Raw genomic sequence first — 21,855 nt, 5'->3', positions numbered from 1 at the left:
GCGCTAACTTCATAGTCACCAAGGTTCACTTAACAAGCGCTAACTCCATAGTCGCCAAGGTTCCTAAGGATTTACCTAAGGAATTGGCATGAAGTCCATTGCTGCCAAAGTTTATCTATCAGGTACTAAATCCATAGCTATCAGGCGCTAACTTCATAGTCACCAAGGTTCACTTAACAAGCGTTAAATCAATAGTCGCCAAGGTTTACTCAACATGCGCTAACTCCATAGTCGCCAATGTGTACTTTAACAGGCGCTAACTCCATAGTCACCAAGGTTCACTTAACAAGCGCTAACTCCATAGTCGCCAAGGTTTACTCAACATGCGCTAACTCCATAGTTACCAAGGTTTACTTTAACAGGCGCTAACTCCATAGCCACCAGGGTTTACTTATACCATCTCTCATCACACACCAACTATTCTATCTACCCATGTTCTACCCAACATATTTGTAGATATAAATTACATATATAGTTTAAATCATATACAAACCTATATAAGACACTCATCCAACATCCATATCAAATAAAAAAAATATATAAACACATAACACATATTTCATAGCAAATACTTCATATCTATGTGTTAGAAGAAAGTAACTATACACTCACACCAAACATATACTTAATACATTCAAACAATATGTAACATACACGTTTAGTTAACGTGTATTGTAAATTATAAAAGAGAATAATATTATGTGAAATTGAGTGTTGAGTTCTAACAGATAGTTTTTACTAATAATGAAGTAAAACTGTGTTTAGAATCACTCAGAAAATATTTGAAGTCTTATGAGATTCCAATTAAAAGTCAAATAACGAAATTTAGCGAAAATATAAAATTTGAATAAGTAAAATTTTATTATTGAAACTTGTAAATAACCCCGTTAGAAATGTTTAGGTGAAACCCTCATCGAAATCCGAGTTATAACGAAGAAGTTATGACCAATCGAAGATCCGCGACAAAACAATGACGTAAAAAGTGAGTTTTTGATGAACTAATTTTTAGCCTTAGTGATCTAAATGAAAGTCATAGTATTCGTTAAACCGAGAAGTTCGATAAAAAGAACGCCAAAATCTGACTTCGTATGAGGAAGTTATGATTTTTCTAAGTTTCGGATTAGCAGTAGACAGCTAAAAACTCGAATTTTAGATCGAGCGATATTCAGTCGATACAACCTAAACGAGAATTAAAGATCTCGTCATTTGTAGTACAACGGTAAAAAGTCTGACGAAAACGGACGTTGGATGAAGAGGTTATGAATTTTTAACGGATTTTCCTGTCCCAGTCTGTTAAAAATATAATAATAAAAATAAACTCAAAATTTGCTGACAAAGTCTAAACAAAAGTTGTAGAGTATATTCTCACCTACGCGTGCATATAAAGATCGTCAAAAACGGAGTTCATATGTGAAAGATATGAATTTTTGAAGTTATTAAATAAAAATAAATGAAAAATCGAAGTATTATCCGGAGCCGTACTTCCCGCGTACGCGAGAGTTACGCCCAGCGTACCTCACACGTATCCGGTCCGGAGTCAGCCACGTCTACCGTCTTCGCTTGGTCGCCACATAGAAGCCACGTCCGAGGCCCAAAGTCCGAGCTGGTGACACCTAGCGTATCCAGCGTACCAATGATGTACGCCCCGCGTAGTAAGGTGCTTCGCACCCTATATGAGGGATGCGAAGGTCTCCGGAAATGTTTGCTTATTTTCACTCTTTTACACCCTCTTTCACCCATTTAACCCACTTTCAACCCCTCGAAGTCCCGGTATCATCCCCGACATCTGAAGGAAGCCCCGACGCCCCGAAGTTCCCGAGAAAATCTTATTTTCAAGTTGAAACTCTGCCCGAGTAAAGTCCGGTTTTCAACTAAAAACCTCGGTTTTGCCCTAGAAAGTCATATTTAGAGCCGAAGTGCTGCTCAAATTACTATTTTAACCCCCGATTATTTTAAGGTGAGTTCAATATATAGGAACAATTGTATGTTATGTGTTATATGTGCTATGTGTTTTTCAGTGTTATTATTCCGGGTTATTTTCCCATGTTATTTTATTCGCTATTTTTATAGCAAAAGTCATACCTTTGACCATGTGATCAGCGAAAGGACTTAGATTCATGGTGGTACTGGTATGTAGCCTCTGGCCATGTAGAACACGTCTCGTAAGAGAATGACTTATATTCTATGGCATTGGCAGAAGGTTAGATAGGAATGGTATGTAGCCTCTGACCATGTAGAGCATGACTCCGTAAGAGAATGAACTCTATTCTATGGTATTGGCAAATGGTTAGACAGGGCTATAAGCCTGAAATCTACCAAAATGTTAATATGAAATTATATGTCTTATGTGCCATTTGGGCCAAAGCTTTATTGATGCATATCAAGTATTGAAATCGTTATGTCTCATTGATCGTAAATCTTTGAATCAAATCTTGAGTTGTTATTGAAAGCTGACATATGATACGCATATGCTATTGTTGTTCTTGTTCCCTTTTGCTTCTGTCATATTGGTATATATAATGCATAAGATTATATTGTATCTATTTATTGAATTCACTAAGCATTATCGCTTATCCCTCTTAATATTTAACAATTGCAGGTGATGAGTATCCAATATAGTTTTATACTGCTGAAAGATTTAGAATAGTTAATACTATTTCTCTGTATTTTAATGTTCATGTATGTATATGAATAGTAGATTCCTGGGTAGACATGAAATGTAATAAAACTTAGTCGGTTTGTATCCAATCTTTTGTAATCACTTTATTAATATAAAATATTGTTTTATAAATATGCATGTATCATGTTTTGAGGAAGTAACTTAAGAATAATGTTGGAATAGTATGAAAGTTTAGGTCTTTCATAAATACGAAAGTTGGGGTCTTTCACAATACTTGTATTAAAATCGTGTTTATGAAAGGGACTATACACTCACTTGATCAGAAAATGATCGGACAACGCTACGACTTGTAGAAGTGGTATTCTTCGGTGAAACTGGGAGATCTTCACAAAAACCGGGCTTCTTGCGGGCAGAGCTTCGGCTCTGAAACTCTTTTCTTCTCGGGATCTTCGGGCTTCAGGACTTGCTTTGGGTCTCGGGATGATACCAGGGCTTTGGGGGATTAAAATAGGGCTTAGAGAGGGTATCGGGAGTGGGAGAGTGATAAACTAGCAACCTAAATCGGCTGCCCTTCGATTTCTATTTATAGGGCTGATTTTATGGATTCACGTCGTGAATCTCAAATATTTACGCTGTGAGTTCAGTCGTCACTGCATGCGTCATCGCAAGTTGCGTCTGTCAAGCTCCAGAAGTCATAAGTACTGAGTTCACATCGTGAACACTGTATTCACATCGTGAACTCTGACATTTTTGGTATTTCGCGCCCCGAACTTCATAAATTCATAACTTTCGCATACGAACTCGGTTTTCGACATTATTTATATCGAAGCGTAGGTAAAAACAAGATCTACAACTTTCATTTAGAATTCTTCGGCTAATTTTGAATTTATTTTTATTATATTATTTATATATTATTTTTAGTGGGCAGAGACAGGAAAACTCCGTTATAAACTCATAACTTCTTCATCTGACGTCCGTTTTCGTCTGTCTTTTTACCGTTGAACTACTATCAACGAGATCTTTGATTATCATTTAGATTGTTATCGGCTAGAAATCACTCAATCTCAAATTCGAACTTCGGGTTGCATACTACTAATGCTGAAACTTCGAAAAATCATAACTTCCTCATACGAAGTCAGATCTGGATGTTTATTTCATGCACACTCTCGGTTTAACATATTCTACGACTTTTGTTTAGATCGCTAAATCCAAATATAGCTCTATCGTAAATTCACTATTTACGTCGCGTTGTGTGTCTGTCGCAAAACGTCAACAAGTCATAACTTCTTCGTTATAACTCGGATTTTGGCATTCTTTATATGCACGGAAACCTTGTGACATACACTACGACTTAGTTAAGATTACTCCTTCTAAATAATATTCTATCAAAAAGTCATTTTTGACGCTCATTGTCTCTAAATTGACTAGCCCTGATCTACGGGCATTACACTCGACGAATTAGAACGATTTGCCCCGATTATGAAAAGGGTGGAACTCGATGAGTCTGAGGAGGGGCTCGACGAGTTGAATCATTTTATTACAACTATGAGTAACAATGGGAACTTGACGAGTCAGGGGGATGACTCGACGATTTGAGTCAACTCGGAGTGTTGACTTTAACTTTGACTGGACGTTGACTTTGACCAAGGCTGACCATGGGGTGGTTATGAAGTATGGAAAGGGTTCAAGAGGGTTGAGTAGAGTCCATACTTGGACAACAGTATGTGAGGGTAGAATGGTCTTCTACCCCAGTGAGGTCCTATGGTTAAGTTATAAGTATCCCAGACTTATCTAATTTGTATAATGTTCAGTAGCTCAGGGAGTCAAGAGATCAGCAGTTCGGGGATCTACCAACTAGTAGCGAGAGTTCTGTTCGCGGGATTCTACAATCAGCTTGTGAGATGAGTTTTCTCCTGTAGGAACGGGTCGAAGGCACCAATTCGGCCCGTGTAGAGTAGCTAAGTGTGGGCTGGCCACATATCTTATACTTGTTTATGATTAATAGCTAAGTGTGGGATGGGCCCGTATCTTAGTATTATTCGAGTATGTTATGAATGAGTAGATTATGGTATCAGTATGTTTCGAACTAAAGTCTGATGTCGGGCGGGGCGTGAGGAAGGTTATACGTATGTTTCCGAACTACGGTTAGTTATACTTGTTGTCTTTGTGATACTTGTATGTTCCTGGTAGGGAGGTGAGTGTGGGCAAGATCCCGTATCTCACCACTAGATGAGAGTGGACGGGGTTCCATATCTCATTATCAGCAGAGTAGGGGCCTAAAAAGAGGAGGGGGAATACTAATATAGTACTCCTATACGCACCCCTACCCTACCAAATCATTAGTTTCATCGAACAGAGTTCTACTCTTTGTTCCTATCTCTCACACACCCTTAACATAATGTTATCTAATATCCAAACTTTATTGAACTAAGCATCCTCTTTAGGTATTAGGGTATAACTAAACAATATTACAATATCTGTAATTAACCTCCAACACAAATTTCCTGCCTATGTAATATTTTTACAATACAAGGTATAACTTAACATCCTTTCAACTTAACTCGAACTAAACATTCCTTAAAAGTCTTATTTCATTACTTGGCAAGACTATACTGCTTATAAATATCTTTCAAAACTGTTTTTCTGTTTATACCGTACTATCACAATACAATATAGAATTATACTTTTATCCAACTTAATGGGATCTAAAAATCCTTTATACGTTTTAGATTAAAACTAGACGAGACTATAATCCTAGAAATCAAACTTTCAATACCAATCCTATAAGAACAACACTATTATAATTTAGTGTATATATCTAACACAAAATATCAACTATTTAATACACATTAGTCTTTTTAAGTAATAATACTTTTCTTAGGATTATCATAGAATAATACCATATATTTACTTAACACGTATATAACCCTATCTGGTTCAAACAATGCATTTTATCAAATATTCGTTTAACACATATTCCAGATAATAAACAATTATTTCGTGTATAAACTCTCAACACATATTTAATAGTTTTAATAAATACTTATAGTAGAATCATGTTCATGAAAGTAACTATGCCCTAACTTGATGTAGGTGGAAGACTCACGGGAAAGTCAGCTTTTGATTGACACTTCAGATTTCCTTTTAAAGTGACCTAAGCACGGATATTACTAAGCCTTAGTATCCGTTCGTATTTATAAAGTTTAATCATTATAAAGTTTTTTTTATCAGATTTATCAATAATTTCAAAAGAACACCGACTTGTAGCTGATAAGAAACAACCATGAAACCACTTGGGTTGTGGTGACTTGGTAAGACATGTGGAAGATATGATGGATAACCTATTGACCCATGTTCAAATCCTGGCACCACTCAGCCCTTGTGGCCATGGAGGTTCGCCTGTAGTGACTCCAGGGCATGAAGCAAAGCTTTATGTTTGCATCGGGGGATTAGTCGGTGCGCGAAAGCTGGCCCGGAAACCCTCGTTAGGGAAGATCCCTTTCCAAAAAAAAAAAAAAGAAACAACCATGTAAGATCGTATTGGATGTAGGATCCGTTTACCATATAAAGATATATTGTTTGGAAAATCCACTTTAAACACCTCATTGATAGTGTCTTGACATCATTCCCATAATTAGATCGGTCAATATAGTGATTGGTAATACTGATAAATCTTACTTATCAATTCATAATAGCATTTGTGAAGTAAATTATAAGTTATACTTAAAGCACGATATATATATATATATATATATATATATATATATATATATATATATAGAGAGAGAGAGAGAGAGAGAAAATAGAGAAAATATAAATTCATAATAGCATTTGCGAAGTAAATTATAAGTTATACTTAAAGCAGGGTATATATAGAGAAAATATAAATTCATTATATCATTTGGAAAATCCACTTTAAACACCTAAGAACTACTAAATTCGGGCCTCCAAAAAATTTGAGAGAGTTTAGGAGAGGAGGTGGTGGGAACCGAGTGAAAAATCGGAAGTATATATAGAGAAAATAGAAAGGCATGTTGTGCCCTGCCTTTGTGGCAACTCCTCATTTATCCACATCGCATGAATTTAGGGATGAAGGGTTTATTCTGCATGCGACAAGTGGTTGTGATCCAATGTGACACGTGACTAGATCCTATCTATCTGAATTTACTAATTTTCTAAAAATCATAACTTGTGCATAGAAACTTTGTTTTTGATGGATTTTATATCCACGCGTAGCTATCGACAAGTACTACAACTTTTATTTAGACTTCATTGGCTAATTTTCAATTTATTTATGATGTTACGGTTCAAAAGGGTTTGCGCTATAAATAATGTTGCGAATTTCATAACTTTTTCATACAAACTTTGTTTTCTACATTCTTTATATCTATGACTTTGTATCGATGATTACTACAATTTTCATTTAGACTCCATTGGCTAATTCTCATTGTATTCCAATTTTACAAATCTGAACAGATTTCGCAGCATTTCGAAACTTAGATACTAAGTTTCGCTTAAATCCTTCACATAGGAGCTCCGTTCTCGACTGTCTTTATATCAATGAATTTGTATTTATGAGATATTCATATATCGTTTACATCGTTTTGGCTAACAATCAGCCGATTTCAATTTCGATTTATGTGTTGCGCACTATTTGTCGCACTCAAAACTTTGAAAAATCATAACTTCCTCATACGAAGTCAGATTTAGGTTTTCTTTATATGCACTATTTTCTAATTACAAGTACTACGACTTTAGTTTATATCACTTCACTTAGGGTAATAAAAAAACTTATCTCCAATTCACTTTTTATGACACACATTATCGTATTTGTTTTGAACGCAAAACTTAGATAAATCATAAATTTCCCGTACGCAGTCATATTTGAGCGTTCTTTATATCCACAAAGTTGTCATTATGTATATTACAACTTTCATTAAGATTATTTATCATAAATAATCTTTTATTTTTAATATTTATTTTATCGCTTCAACGATGAATTTTATTTTATGGTTTTCTACAAATATTATAACAATCATAATATTCGTCACCTTAATGTCCATACGATAAATATTTATTAGATCGCAACACATATGAAGAACAATTATTCTAATCAACGATTTTAATTGTTCGATAAAATGTATAATGATTACGAATATACTCTAAACATATAGCCCGAAATTGCGGACATTACATCATTGTTACAACAATATGACTTATTCTAGTTTTTGAAGCTATAGCCCTTTTTCTTCATCTTTTCTACACACTCTTGATGAGTTAGGAGTAACGTATTTTCATCCACTTCACTAGATCCCCAAACTCTTTCTCCATAATCCTTCAAATGGTTGATCACTTCTTCAATCGTCATGGTTTTAAGTACCGCAAATTGTTTAATGGTTGATACAATTTTCACGAACCTTGTTAGGCTGCCCTAAAAAACTTCTTTGCCACATATTGCTCTTCCATTGTGCACCCTAAAACTCGGATGTTACTTACTATGTTATTTATATTGAGAGCGCAGTAATCGATCAAATTTGTTTCCTTCAAGGCTAGAACTTCAAGTTCTGCCTTTAGGGTTTGTACTTTCACAGCCTTTACAATATCCCCTCCAAGATACATGACTTTAAGAGTATCATGTGCTTATTTTGTTGGTTGCTTCTGCGTAATCGACAACAAAGCTTCCTTTGGGAATCCTAGGTAGATGGCTGCCAACACCATCTTGTCATTCTTGACATATGTACGTCGTTTTGAGGGTTCTTCGGTTCCACAACCTCCCAAACATCTTGTGCCCGCATAAATACCCCCATCTTTATGGACCATACGTCGTAATTGTTGCATGCCAACATCGTGTAATGAAGCAATGATGTTCCATCTTTCTTGTACCCATCCATGGTGTGATCGACTTACCTGGTTTAAGCTCTAAATATGCACATTGTTCACCAAGGAAAAACAAGAGATAGGCAGTGTAGAAGAAAGGTACGAACATGGGAATGAAAAAATAAAATTGTTAAAACATGGTTATTGCTCGATTTCTTGTTGTCAAATTAAAAGGTGCTAAATGTAACTTGTTTTTGAATGAATTACAAGATTACATACGTCCTATATTTATGCTAAACAAAGTATTTGACTCATACTCTAAAACTAGAAAATAAACTTAATAAAATGCAATTTTCCAAAAATACCCTTGCACCATTTTTTTCTAGAATTAAACCAATAAGAAACAGGAAGCAACACTTAGAAGGATGTCGTCCATCGTGGAAGACGGATATTGCTGAGAGACATGGGCGTAGCTGATATAGAGCAAGAGTGGGCCTTGGCCCACTCACATAAAACTAAGGTTATATATATATATATATATATATATATATATATATATATATATATATATATACACACACACACACACATACACACAAAGAGAGAGAGAGAGAGATAGAGAGTTATGTTTAAATATTTCTAGCAACTATTATGTTCCTAAATGCACCGATCACAATTTAGCAAATAATTAAATAATTATTTAAATCAAAAGGGTATTTCTGGGTTTTTGACGCATTCAGTTAATGAGATCATTTAATTAAACCCCTTCAATTAAGGAAACATAATAGTTAGGTTTGACCTAATCTCTCTCTATTATTTCACGTCTTCTTCACCTACAAAAGAAAAAGAAATCACAGATCTCGACTTCATAGTTTCACTATCATCTCTATCGCCGATCACCACTCGCACATACACACCACCACCAAGTTCTTCATTCTTCAAGGAACCAAAAGGCTTCAAGAAACTATGCAAGTACCGAATAGTTGTAGTTCAGATAGTACATCGGCTCCCCTCGATTTGAACCTTCTCCTATCACGTTTCATGGAGGATTTCAATTTTTTTGTAAGGTAGAATGTTCTTGATTTTCCATGTGTTGTTGGTACTTAATTCTTCTTGATTTTCCATTTGTTCTTGATACTTGATTTTTCTTGATTTTTCATTTGTTCTTGATACTTGATTGATCAAGTCGAAGATGGTTAAAGAAGTTCCTGCTATTTCAATTTCGTAGTTCTTTTTTCTCTTTAGATTGTTAGGTTTTTTTTAATGCATTTTAATGTTGATCATTCTGCTAGAATGGAATTGGTTTCCATTCTTGTTATTGGTATCGATCTTTATAGAATGACATCCTAAATAATAAACATTACATTCTTTCAGAAAAATATACATTGCAAGTTTAGGGATGATTGTTAATGTTGGTTTGTAAAAATTATAATTATATTCTATTTGAGTGTATATCACATTCTATCGAAATTTATTGTTTTATTTTATTTATTGCACTAAAATTTTTAATATTTGAAAGTTGATTATCTTTTCTTTGTGAATTTAGGTTTTGAAGATGTTGCTATTAATGTGGAAAATGAAGAAAACATAAAGAACGATATTGTATTCTAGCAGAATGTATTATGTCAGAATTTATAATTGTTTATTAACAATAATATTCTTTCGGAATGTATTAGCGTTTTTGTTAGATTTTGCAGTTTTTTTCTTTTTAAACCATTTTTAATTTTAATATTTAAGAATAAATACAATCCTTAAATCATTATTAGTCATAATTTTTTTAGAATGAATGTAATAATTGTTTTTTTTTCTTTACGGATTAATGTAAATAGTAATTTTTAAAGAATAAAATCCGTATTCTTTAGAAAATGTTGTTCTTAATAATATGTTGTATAATTCTTTAAACATATTTAATATAAAAAGAATCTTGAATGAAACAATATTCTGCTAGAATAAAATTGCAAATTTATTTACTAGTTTGTTGTTGATTTTTTGTCATTCTGAGAGAATAAAGTCGGTTATTATTAAAAATAATATTAAAATTTAATTAGAATTAATTTATGAAATTCAGATTTTTAAAAAATAAAGGAATTAATAATCCTTTAAAATCCGAAATTTTCATTTTTTAAAGTAGGTTAATTGACCAAAATACCCTTTGACTAAAATTTATGTGATTATATGATACATGTTACCCTATTATAATATAATAGACCCTCATATCATGACTGTTGTATCTATTCATCCGGTGGTTCAGATCTGTGCATTCTGACATACAAACAGTTAGTAAAAACAAAATAACCTCTCTCTCTTTCTCTCTCTCTCTCTCTCCCTCTCTATATATATATATATATATATATATATATATATATATATATATATTTCTGTTAAATAAACGAAATTAAGGCTGTGATATGGCTTATTCCATTCAAAACTTGAAATTAGTATAAGATAATATATTATTGTCTTTGTCGATTATACTCAATTTTAGATTATTTTAATGATGTAAAACAATATCGTGTGCAACTTAAAATTAACAATTTAATTGGTAATGCATATATAGTTATATTTTGCTATCGTTTGAAGAATTTTGCCACTCATTTATATTTTGTATATTATTTGGCATACTCTAAAAAAGACAGTGCGAAAAAAAGCTGATGAGTATAAAGACTTGTAACGAAAGACTTGAAGCCGGTTTATGAACCGTATTGTTCATAAGCCGGACAAGTTTTAATGTATAACGACAAAATAATATATATATATATATATAGGAGTACGATCAAATGAGAATACTAAAAAGGTTGAAAACGCGAGAACAAAGTATATTCATTTGCGATTCTATGTATTCATTTGTGGAGAAATGATAAATTTTTACGTCTTTAATTTCAATTGAAAGAGAAAAAACATATTCATGTTGTTTGTGCGTAAAAATTATCATTTCTCCACAAATGAATACATGAAATCACGAATGAATATACTTGTTTTCGCGTTCTCAATCTTTTAGGTGTTCTCATTTGATCATTTCCCTATATATATATATATATATATATATATATATATATATATATATATATATATATATATATATATATATATATATATATATATATTCAAACCGACACCTAAATCTTATTGCTTTTAGGATAATAACCTTTTTGAAAATATTAAATTCAAAACTTTAACAGAGCATGTTTCATTACTTGCAAAAAGCTAGTCATCACATCCTTCATAATTTCAATGGAAAAACCCTAATTCAAGATTTGGAATCTTTGTTACATCAGCACAGGCATAACCAGATGTGAGAGAGGCAGGCAGGCAGGCCATTTGACCGCTTTCCCCATCCTTTCCCGCGTTCCATTAATGCCCCCAACACTCGCCACAAACTTTTCTTCACCGCCGCAACAAAACCCTTCTTTCTTCCAAATGCATATTCTCACACTTTTCCCCTTCAATTTTATTGATCTAAACACCCTCTGTAAAAGTAAAACCCCATATGATTTACCTTCTACTTCGTTATTCTATTGTTAGCATGTTTCAAAGCAATCCCAGATGATGTTTACCCTTTCAAGATTCAAACCTCTTGTATCCTGTTCGGCGTTAAACCTTGAATTCTCCGTTCATCATATATAATGGTATGAAATTCATTTGTCATTGATGGTTTTATTTATACATGATAGTAATTTTCGAATTGGCAATTGCCTAGTTGATCGAATAGTCCATCTGTTTTTAACAGACAAACTTCAAATTGATTGCCACATCTGTTAGTTTCATGAATGTGAAATTGATATTGGTTCTGTTCTTGATCTATTTTGAAGCTGGAAATGACTTTTTGTTCACCTTTTCTTCTGAAATGGATGGGTATTTACTATTTAGTATAACACACTGTTTTGCTATATTAGTTCTCATATTGAAGTAGTTTATTGATTCTGAGTGTTCATCTGACACATAGCTTGCTTTTAGGGTTCAGAAACTGAATCCCAGTGTATGTATGTACTTGAAAAGCAATCAAAATGGTTAAATGATTTGTTGCATTTCATATAAACAATGAGATTAAGAACAAGATTGCATAGTGTAAATGGTTACAGAATTTGTGAAACAACCCTCAAACTCAAACTTAATGGATTACACAAAGTACATTATTGTGCTTATTGCTTTCAATGCATGTTCTACAATTAAACTAATGTGCATTGTGATTCAAAATCCAGCATTTGCCAAATTTAAACCATCTAATATTCGGATCGCGTGAATTAAATCTTTTTTGGGTTTCCTATTTGGGATGGGCCTCTTCTGTTGGGCCGAATGCGTATACCTATTTCAATAGACAAATTTAGGGTTACCTATTCTCTACCTAAATTACCCCTCTCATTCATTTGCCTACTCTTTTCAAGCTCAAATTCACCTAGGAAGCCGATCTTTTGAGGTTCTCAGGTATAACCTTGTTAACTTTGTTACCCGTGTTTGATTCTTATGCAAATCTACCAAATGCATGTTATCTCTTATGAATTATTTGTTGTTAATTTGTGTTTGTTGATTGGATTTGGAGATTAATGTTTGATGCTTTTCTAGCATGTTCATAATTATCGAATCACAATGTATCTTTCTCCAAGCGATGCTGACTCTTTTATCCGGTTTGGATTCCTAAAATCTTTTTTTTATATATATATATATATATATATATATATATATATATATATATATATATATATATATATGTTTTCAGTCATATCTACAAGATTCTGATTCATTTGGAGCTCGAAGATGAACTCCAATTATACATTGGCAGTTACTCTCACAGACATTCTTTATGTGGTCAACCCTACACAAGATGATTGGTCAAAACGATTTCAAATCATTAATGATCTTCGATCTGTCATTGAAACTTTGGAAATTCTTAGAGGTGCTACAGTGGAGCCTTTTGGTTCTTTTGTGTCTAATCTTTTTACAAGATGGGGTGATTTAGATGTTTCCATTGAATTACCAAATGGTTCTTACATTTCTTCTGCTGGAAAAAAGTACAAGCAAACTTTGCTATTGGATGTGCTAAAAGCTCTAAAAAGAAAAGGTATGTTTTTTTTTTTTTTTTTTTTTTTTTTGGTTTTTAATTGTTAAGTTTTAGCCAAATTGAAAGAAATAGCAACCTAGTTTACTCTTTTGATAAATGTTTGTATTTTGATTGTATTGATGATGTGGATTTTTATTTTACAGGTGGATTTCATGGGATAAAATACATATCACATGCAAGAGTCCCAATCTTGAAATGTGATAGCAACAAGGACAATATCTCTTGTGATATTTCCATCAACAATTTGACTGGTCAAATGAAGTCTAAAATGTTGTTTTGGATAAACGAAATTGATGGGCGTTTTCGTGATTTGGTTTTAATTGTATGTTTTTTTTTTCTTTTTTTATTTTACAATTGTTAACAAGAACTTATGATAAGCTAAATCGGTATTGTTGTTATTTTTAGGTCAAAGAATGGGCAAAAGCACATGGTATTAATGATCCCAAAACCGGGACTTTAAATTCTTATTCCCTTAGCTTACTCATCATATTTCACTTTCAGGTGATTTTTTTTTACCTTTTTATATTTATTTTTGTAGTGTTCATTTCATTTTTTTTTTTAAAAAAAAGTTGTTTCTGTTTGCAGACTTGCGAACCTGCTATTCTACCTCCTTTAAGTGAAATTTACCAAGGGAATATGGCTGCTGATCTTTTTGGTATATTTTAACTTTTAACATATATTTGAAGGGCAAAATGAAGCAAATAGCAACGTACTTCAATATTTTTATTAATAAAAAAATAAAGTACATTGCCTAGATATATAGGAGACTGAAGTACATTGCTATTCTCCACAATTTTCTTATATTTTCCTTCATTTTGATGTGGCTTAACACTAAATTTTGAATAACAATAAGGTGTGAGAGCTGTTGCTGAAAAGAACATTGAAGACGCATGTAGTTTGAGCATAAACAGGATTAAATCAGACAAGTCAAGAAGGGTTAACAGAAGCTCTTTAGCAGATCTTTTTATTTCATTTCTTGAGAAGGTAAGTTTGGCTTTTATTTATTATTCTGTTGAAGATTCTAAATAAAACATATTTTTTTTCAGTTTTGTGACATTAATGTGAGGGCATCAACACAAGGGATTAGTCCGTATAATGGACAATGGGAAGATATTGATACAAATATGATATGGCAGCCCAAAACTTACGCGCTATTTGTACGTTTTCTACCCCTCTCTCTTTGTTTTATATTAAAAAATAAGTGGAGAGTGATTTTGTGAAAATGGTGATATAGATCGAGGACCCGTTTGAGCAACCGATGAATTGTGCAAGGGCTGTTGGGCACAGAAACTTGATGAAAATTGCACAGGTGTTTCAAAGCAGCTATGAGAAGCTGACTTCTCCTAATCTGACCCATCCACTTGCTGTTCTTGTGAGGCCTGAAGTTTTGAGTATTATGTCAAGATCTCAAGTTCCAAGCTTTGTTGGTGGTGGTATTGGTGTCAATGGCATGAATCGGGGCCCACATGTTCAAAGAAACCCTGTTGGTAGCAGTAATGTTAGGGGTGGTGGGGCCCATTTGCAGTTGCCATATAGGAACACCGGCAACAACAATGGTGGTTTGCAGGTGAACAGAGGAGGAGGTGTATATCCTCGTGGTGCATGTGCACCCGGACAAGTATTACAGCAACAACCTTTTATGTATCAGAACATGATGAATCCGAGACCTTTGATGGGAAGTCAAAGTCAAGTTCAAAGGAACGCGAACCAGAGACCAACAACAGGGCAGTCTTCTCAAACTCAACAAGTTCATCAGATATGGAGGCCAAGATCTGAGAAATAGTTGTGTTTTTGGGAAAAGAGATTTTGAGATTGTTTGGTTTGGTTTGGTTTGTTTGAGTTGGTGGATTGATTTTGATCTTTTTCTCAATTCCTATATTGCAACTGTATGAATTTTGGTCCAGATGAGATGAGAGGTCTAACTTTGTCAATACTCTGAAAGATTTTTTTGATCTTATATGATGGTTTTGGGACATTGTTTATGTTTTCAAAAGGCAACATTGATTGGGTATGGGTTGGCAATTTAGCATCAATGCACAATTCTTAAGCAACATCTGTATCTACCCGATTGTCATAAAAAGAGCCTAACAGACAATACATGTGAGAATAGAAAGAAACTTATTTACTATAAAGACTAAACTGCAAAATTTGGTCCTTGTGGTTAGCAAAAAAAAAAGTATGAATTATCATTCAATCTTATTGTATAATTGGTTGTAGCTTGAATTACTAGTTGATTTACCAATTTAAGTTTTAAGACACCCTAAACTCTCTTCTTGTTAGTTTTAAATATAAAATATCTCCAACATAGTTAGTCTTTACAAAATAAACTAGCGACCTATGTGTACCTGTACAACTGTAAAAACTAAAAACTGAAAGGAAAGAAGTATAATAAAAATAAATCCTGTTTTGTTTTTGTAAGAGATTAATTAAGTTTATGTTAATTAACGGAGGCGTTTATCACAAATCAGGATTCTATAACTTGCATGGGGTCCCTCAGCTGTATCTCTTAACTTTACATGCCAACCAATTGCCTTTGCAATCTCTTGAAGCTCATCCATCACCAAAATTGAATCACGAATGTACACGTGTCCTCCAGGTCTCAGTATTCTATTCATCTCGATCATAATACTAGACATATTGCATCTGATAAATAATTTAAAACACAATTAAATCATGTTTAAAAAAAAAAAAACAAAGAAAAAATCATTTAAAAAAAATGTATTACCTTTTTTGTTCGACTGAAAAAAGACCCGCTGCATGCAGGAGATCATACGTCCTAGGATACGTATCAAATGCTTCACACCTGTCGACAAATATAAAAAGAGTAAATTACATTTTTGGTCCCTCTGTATAGTTAACTTTCTCAACTTTCGTCCCAAAGAGTTTCCTCTCCCAATCTTGGTTTCCAAGAAAATGGAACAAGTTACATTTTTTGTCCTAGAGTATAGCTGATTCTTGCAACTTTGGTCCATATTTGAGGTTCTAGTAACGCTTTTTGTCCCTGTTCCAAATAAAATGACTAACTTGGGTCCCTGAGTAACGCTATTTTTTGCAATTTTGATGCCAAGCATATAATGTACTCATTTTATTTGGAACAAGAACCAAAAAATGTTACCAAACCATCAAATAAGGACCAAAATAAAACTTTTTGAAACCAAAATTGAAAAAATCAGTTATACACAGGGACCAAAAAATGTAATTTACTCGGTAAATGACAATATTTCCGTAACAAAATTGCAAAATTAGCTTTTACTCAAGAGACTAAAAATTACTACTTTAGTTCGAACAAGGACCAACTTTGCAAGAGAAAACGTTTGGGGACCAAGATTGCAAAAATAAGCTATACTCAGGGACCAAAAATGTAAATTACTCTAATAAAAATGAACAATAATGGTTTTATTACCAGTCATGCATGACTCCCACTAGTCCACGATCATAAATAACTGGCAATGTATTTGGACCACTAACAGGAACAACATTCATAACCCAACAATCCATTTGATTATCAATCAAGGCTGATGCAAATCTGCCAAAATAATAAAAAATAAAAAAAAATGATTAATCTTTTATTAAGTAAATGAATACATTTTTAAAAAGACAAACATACCCTCCAAAGCCAGCTCTCATGTCCATAACATTTCTGAGTTTGAATTTTTTCCAGTTTAAACCACGCAAATAGCCATCTATGATTTCTTTCCAGTATTTTGATTCTGCTTTGAATAAATCCTTTCTTGACACAAATGCATCAAGCTTTATGGTGTGGAGGCGTTCCGGAGGATTATGTAGTCTCGAGGGCCATTTCGTAATATTTGCTCCCGATTGATCCTCGGGCAGCCGGGCAATACATGGCTTCAAATCCACATACCTATAAAACAACAACATATTACAATAATTAGATTTTTATTTTAATAAAAATCGATCAAGAAAAGTGAAAACAAAAAAAGCTCACCAAACATCATCTGGATTATCTTCTTTTTCACACAACGGGGGTTGAGTACCCAAATCACGATTTAAATAGCAAGTATTATCAAGAGGCTTCTGCCATATTGCAATATACCCTTCTTTCTTCACAAGATTCCAACAAATTCGACTTGTAAGATTGATCATCACTGAGAGATTTATATAAAAATATTAAAAAAAAAAAAACATATATTTTTTAAGAGGCATTGATAATATATATATGATAGTATTACTACCTTCCCATTGTTCTTCAAGAAGAGGTTCATGTTTGTAAACTGGTTGTGCTGCCCAGACAAAATATCCACCTGCCCGAAGCAACCTGTTGACCTCAAGCAGCAAAATCCCATCTACATTTATAAAAACACGTAAAAAAAGTGAGAATTTTTTTTATTTATTGATGATTGATGATGAAGGGTTAGTTAGTAGTTAGTAGTTAGTTACCATCACGAGTCCAATTAACTCTACATCTTGAGCAGTGGATTAAATCAAAAGCCTGGCTTGGATAAAGCAACCGCCTTGTTGCAAAAGCTGCCACCATGGCAGGGACACCACGTTCAAGTGCAAACTGAATCTGGTTTTCATGTACATCTTTTGGAGCTACTGATAAAGTTACTACATTTCTTGAGGTTAAATAGGCACCAAAACTTGCCACACCACATCCAACATCTAATACAACACGAGTTTGGCTTCCAAAACCAATGGCTGGAATCATCTACCATCACACATCAAACATTACTTCAGAGGTTTTCTTGTAAATCTGGAAGCTAGAAGAAGCAAACTGATATGAAAGTTCCCTTTAAGATCGTATTCATACCTTTGAAATCTGATCCAGGTACTGATCTGCACCATGTATGAACTGTGTGCCACCTCCAGGAAACCTAAATTTGTCCTTGTTTACAACAATCCAATTCTGACCACCTTTATATTCAGCTAGCTGTGCATGTGGAACATTGCTATACCATACCTGTCAGTGTTAAGATGATTTCATTCAAATCAAAATGAATACAGAGACAGAGCAAGTTTGCTTGATGCTGTATCAGTTTTGCCCTGTGTGAAGCTGTATTTAATTTCATAATGAATGTGAATCGGAGAGATTAAGAAGACGATTACCTCATCACGACTTCTTGGCCATGGAATTGGAGGTTTGTAACCCCTGGGAGCTGGTACCAAGCAGTTTAATCCCTTGTCTTTCTCAGGGCAATGGCGCTCGAACTTTTCCCCTTTCTCTGTTGATTTTAATCTATTGATGGCTTGAACATTGTCCAAACAAGGTATATACTCCCTCATACTCGCCGGACACATCCCAAACTTCCGGACCTTAATGGTGACCTTAACTCCGTCATTATCACCTTCTGCAACTTCCGTCTCATTGTTCCAATTTTCTATCCCATCCGGATCAAACTCCCCCACCTCAAAATCATTACTCATTACCCCATTCTCATCCACTAACCCTAATCTCTGTACTGCTGGCGGTGGCGGTGGGGGTGGAGGAGGCGGAGGCGGTGGCGGTGGTGGTGACTGAGAAAGCAAAGTTGATTGGGGAATTGGAGCTAAGGCATGATCAGCAAGAATTTCTGATTCCTCGGTGTTGTTGATTAGAGAAATAACATCGAAGGTTTTATTGTGATTTGGGGAAATTGAGATCCAAGGGGTTTTGTCACTTGCGTTTGAGTAAGAATTGAAGAAGATAGCTCGTTGATAATGATCTTCGGACCATTGTTTACCGAAATAGAAGAAAGCTAGAGCTACAAAAACGAATCCGGCGGATTTTACCAGACTTGAAGATTTTAACAGATCGAATCCCTTCATCTTTGCTACCACATTACCTGATCCAATCCTTCTTCCCTTTCCCCTGACCTTATGTGCATACACTGATACACATACACCTACAATTCAATTCAACAAGCTCCTTGCGTTTTTTCGCCGGCGTTAGCGAAGAGAATCTGAATCAGCGCTTTAACTGTGCCAGCAATACACTGAATTCATACACACTGTGCGTAGGATACACGACGCCTATTAATCTATGTATAAATGTGTGTGTCTGTGTCTGTGTCTGTGAGTGTTTGTAATAGGTAAGTTCCTATGTGTAATTATGAATCCAAAAAGAAGAGGAAAGAAATGATTTTCAGTTGTCGATGAGATATATATGTATATGACCCTGAACTTTCTCTCAAAACTGTTTTAGGCCCAACACTTTCTCTCAAAACCGTTTTAGACCCTAAAAGTTACAACTTCCTGTGGGAAAAACATGAATTTTCTTTATTGAAAAATATGAGTTATTGTAAGCAATTTGTATATCAACATCTTCTCTTCTAATAGAAAAATTATTAACATGCCACATGTCTTTTTTTATATATTCTCTTTGCCACGTGGTAATTTTCTAGACCCTCACCAAATGATTTTCCCGACGATGTGTAACTTAGAAATCTAATTAACGATCATATCAAATTTGAATAATTTCCGTTACTAATCAATAACTTAATCCCTGATTTTTTGGGATACAAGCTCCAACAAGTAATATCGATTGCTACTTTTATTAAGCGTAGATTTTATTGATTTTTGAAGTTCAAGACCATCGATTTCTCGCATCTCCATCCTACTCCATTGCTAACCAACGTCTAACCTATTTGCTCTTTGGATTGATTAGGTAAAAGTATGTCCTTTTTGTAATTAGTTCGCTTTTGTGACTATGGCTTCAAGATTTTTGGTCTTTCAAAGAATGTTCAAAGTCATCAAGAGATTCTTTTATCAATTAGTTGATTATGGGTCGGATGAGTTTCTCTTCTTCTTCTTTTGTGTTTGTGTTGGTCATCTGTTGATCGTTTTCTAGATTTATTATATTTTCCATATCAATGTTTTGTGTTACAAGGTTTCACTTTTTACACATATGGATGTAACTATGGAACCTACTAAATCTATCTAATTTTACCGAGGATTTTTCTAGTCAAACCACGATTGTAAGTACACTCTACTTCACATGTTATTGGTTAAATTATCCGCAACAAGCATTTATTTGTTGTTTTAACTTGCATAGAAAAGGTTTGGGGAATGATTATAATGTTTTTAATTCCAAAAATGGGGGTTAAATGTAGAATTTAGGGATTTTTCTTTTTATGGTTAACTTGGGTTATTATTGATATTTTCTATTGTTTGTGATATTGTAGGTAAATCTATCTTAACCGAATGAATAGATATGATTTGAAGAGGGAAGGAAAACAATATATTGATATGATAGAGCAAGTTAGATTCACATCAGTTTATTGATCTCTTATAGTATTAGTGATACTAACAACCTGAGATGATAGAGCAAGTTAGATTCACATCAGTTTATCGATCTCTTATAGTATTAGTGATACTAACAAACTGATATCCCCCGTTATAGTTGTGGATAAGCATTTTAAGTTTCATTTTAGAGTATTAGAGTGTTGATGTTTTATTGACCTATCTATGACCTCATTATAGGATAAGAGTTCTTGATTTGGAGATAGGTATGGGCAATTTTGGTTAAGGGGACATGGACTTTGTTTAATTTTTCAAATAATTAACTATCATTTGGACAGAGTAATCCGAAGAAATCGATTACAATGAGACTATTCTGGATGCTTTACCTATTGTAAAATCCATCGCCCCTTCAAAACATATAATATACTCGGGTTCTTCAACCTTATGCAATCTCATTTCATGGTGGACCTCAAACTCAAACCGTTCGAATAAAGAGTCTACAATTCTAATACATCAAGCCGATGGGCTTTGATGGCTTCTCCATGGTAAGATTGGAGTATCCGAATACAATAAGGCATTAAAGTTATATTTCGATTATCTATAAGCACCTAAAAATTTCCCTTTCATCCCAAATTAATGGGTATTTACAATTTTGAATACTTGGTGTAAAGATAAAATGTTTAACCTTGAAGCCATTAAGTTTATTATTTATTTATTTATTTATTTTTTTGTATTAGGTGTAAATGAATAGTGATTTTAAAACCACTTTTTGTTTGTTGATCGTAATCACTTTGATTTTTTCTTATTTGTGTTCATTTATATTTTGTGTTAATGCAAGACCTTCATTTTTAATCTTTATATCATGGTGAAGAGATCTGTTAATTGTTTTAATTCTTTAAATAAAACAAAATCATTCTATCTTTTATTGGATCAGGCTTTCTTGAACTACTTGCTCCTCAACAACTTTCAAGAAAAGTCTAATGGTTTCATTTTATTTTCGCTATTGCCACATTACATTTTGTATATTGCCGGTGGGTGCCTGTGTAGTTATACTATAGGAGCGACCGTCTAGGATCTATCTTTTAAAAATACCTATTTTTTTTATAGAAATTATTATATTTAGAAGATAATACATATAATTTTCTTTTAATTATTAAGTTATTATAAAAGAATTTGATGA

General features: G+C 33.6%; 2 protein-coding genes across 2 annotated transcripts; one reads left to right on the top strand and one right to left on the bottom strand.

Annotated features, from left to right (window-relative positions):
• Window positions 1-11,615: 11,615 nt before the first annotated feature.
• Window positions 11,616-15,475, top strand: HESO1 (Nucleotidyltransferase family protein). Its single transcript, XM_078971380.1, has 8 exons — window positions 11,616-12,063; window positions 13,152-13,493; window positions 13,637-13,815; window positions 13,899-13,994; window positions 14,079-14,148; window positions 14,347-14,477; window positions 14,540-14,650; window positions 14,728-15,475. The coding sequence occupies exons 2-8, from the start codon at window positions 13,190-13,192 to the stop codon at window positions 15,274-15,276; spliced, it is 1,440 nt and encodes a 479-aa protein (XP_078827506.1). The 5' UTR covers window positions 11,616-12,063; window positions 13,152-13,189; the 3' UTR covers window positions 15,277-15,475.
• Window positions 15,476-15,735: 260 nt separating this feature from the next.
• On the bottom strand, window positions 15,736-19,547 carry LOC145012581 (putative methyltransferase PMT11). Its single transcript, XM_078971379.1, has 9 exons — window positions 18,564-19,547; window positions 18,268-18,417; window positions 17,895-18,165; window positions 17,690-17,800; window positions 17,443-17,602; window positions 17,101-17,358; window positions 16,897-17,019; window positions 16,219-16,296; window positions 15,736-16,136 (listed from the first exon to the last, which is right to left on the bottom strand). Exons 1-9 carry the CDS (start codon window positions 19,260-19,262, stop codon window positions 15,935-15,937), a joined length of 2,052 nt encoding a protein of 683 aa, XP_078827505.1. The 5' UTR covers window positions 19,263-19,547; the 3' UTR covers window positions 15,736-15,934.
• Window positions 19,548-21,855: the final 2,308 nt, after the last annotated feature.

This window comes from Lactuca saligna, chromosome 8 (assembly GCF_052625555.1).
Source record: "Lactuca saligna cultivar CGN05327 chromosome 8, ASM5262555v1, whole genome shotgun sequence".
NCBI lineage: Eukaryota > Viridiplantae > Streptophyta > Magnoliopsida > Asterales > Asteraceae > Lactuca > Lactuca saligna.
The sequence above is the reverse complement of the archived record's forward strand: the minus strand, read 5'-3'. Positions and strand labels throughout refer to the sequence as shown.

Excerpts from the sequence above, each read along its gene's own strand:
- HESO1 (XM_078971380.1), top strand. The coding sequence starts at position 13,190 with ATGAACTCCAATTATACATTGGCAGTTACTCTCACAGACATTCTTTAT. Across the intron at positions 13,494-13,636 it reads AAAAGCTCTAAAAAGAAAAG|GTGGATTTCATGGGATAAAA; the intron begins GTATGTTTTTTT and ends TTTATTTTACAG. Across the intron at positions 13,995-14,078 it reads TCATCATATTTCACTTTCAG|ACTTGCGAACCTGCTATTCT; the intron begins GTGATTTTTTTT and ends TTCTGTTTGCAG.
- LOC145012581 (XM_078971379.1), bottom strand. The coding sequence starts at position 19,262 with ATGAAGGGATTCGATCTGTTAAAATCTTCAAGTCTGGTAAAATCCGCC. Across the intron at positions 18,418-18,563 it reads GGCCAAGAAGTCGTGATGAG|GTATGGTATAGCAATGTTCC; the intron begins GTAATCGTCTTC and ends TAACACTGACAG. Across the intron at positions 17,020-17,100 it reads ATGAGAGCTGGCTTTGGAGG|ATTTGCATCAGCCTTGATTG; the intron begins GTATGTTTGTCT and ends TTATTTTGGCAG.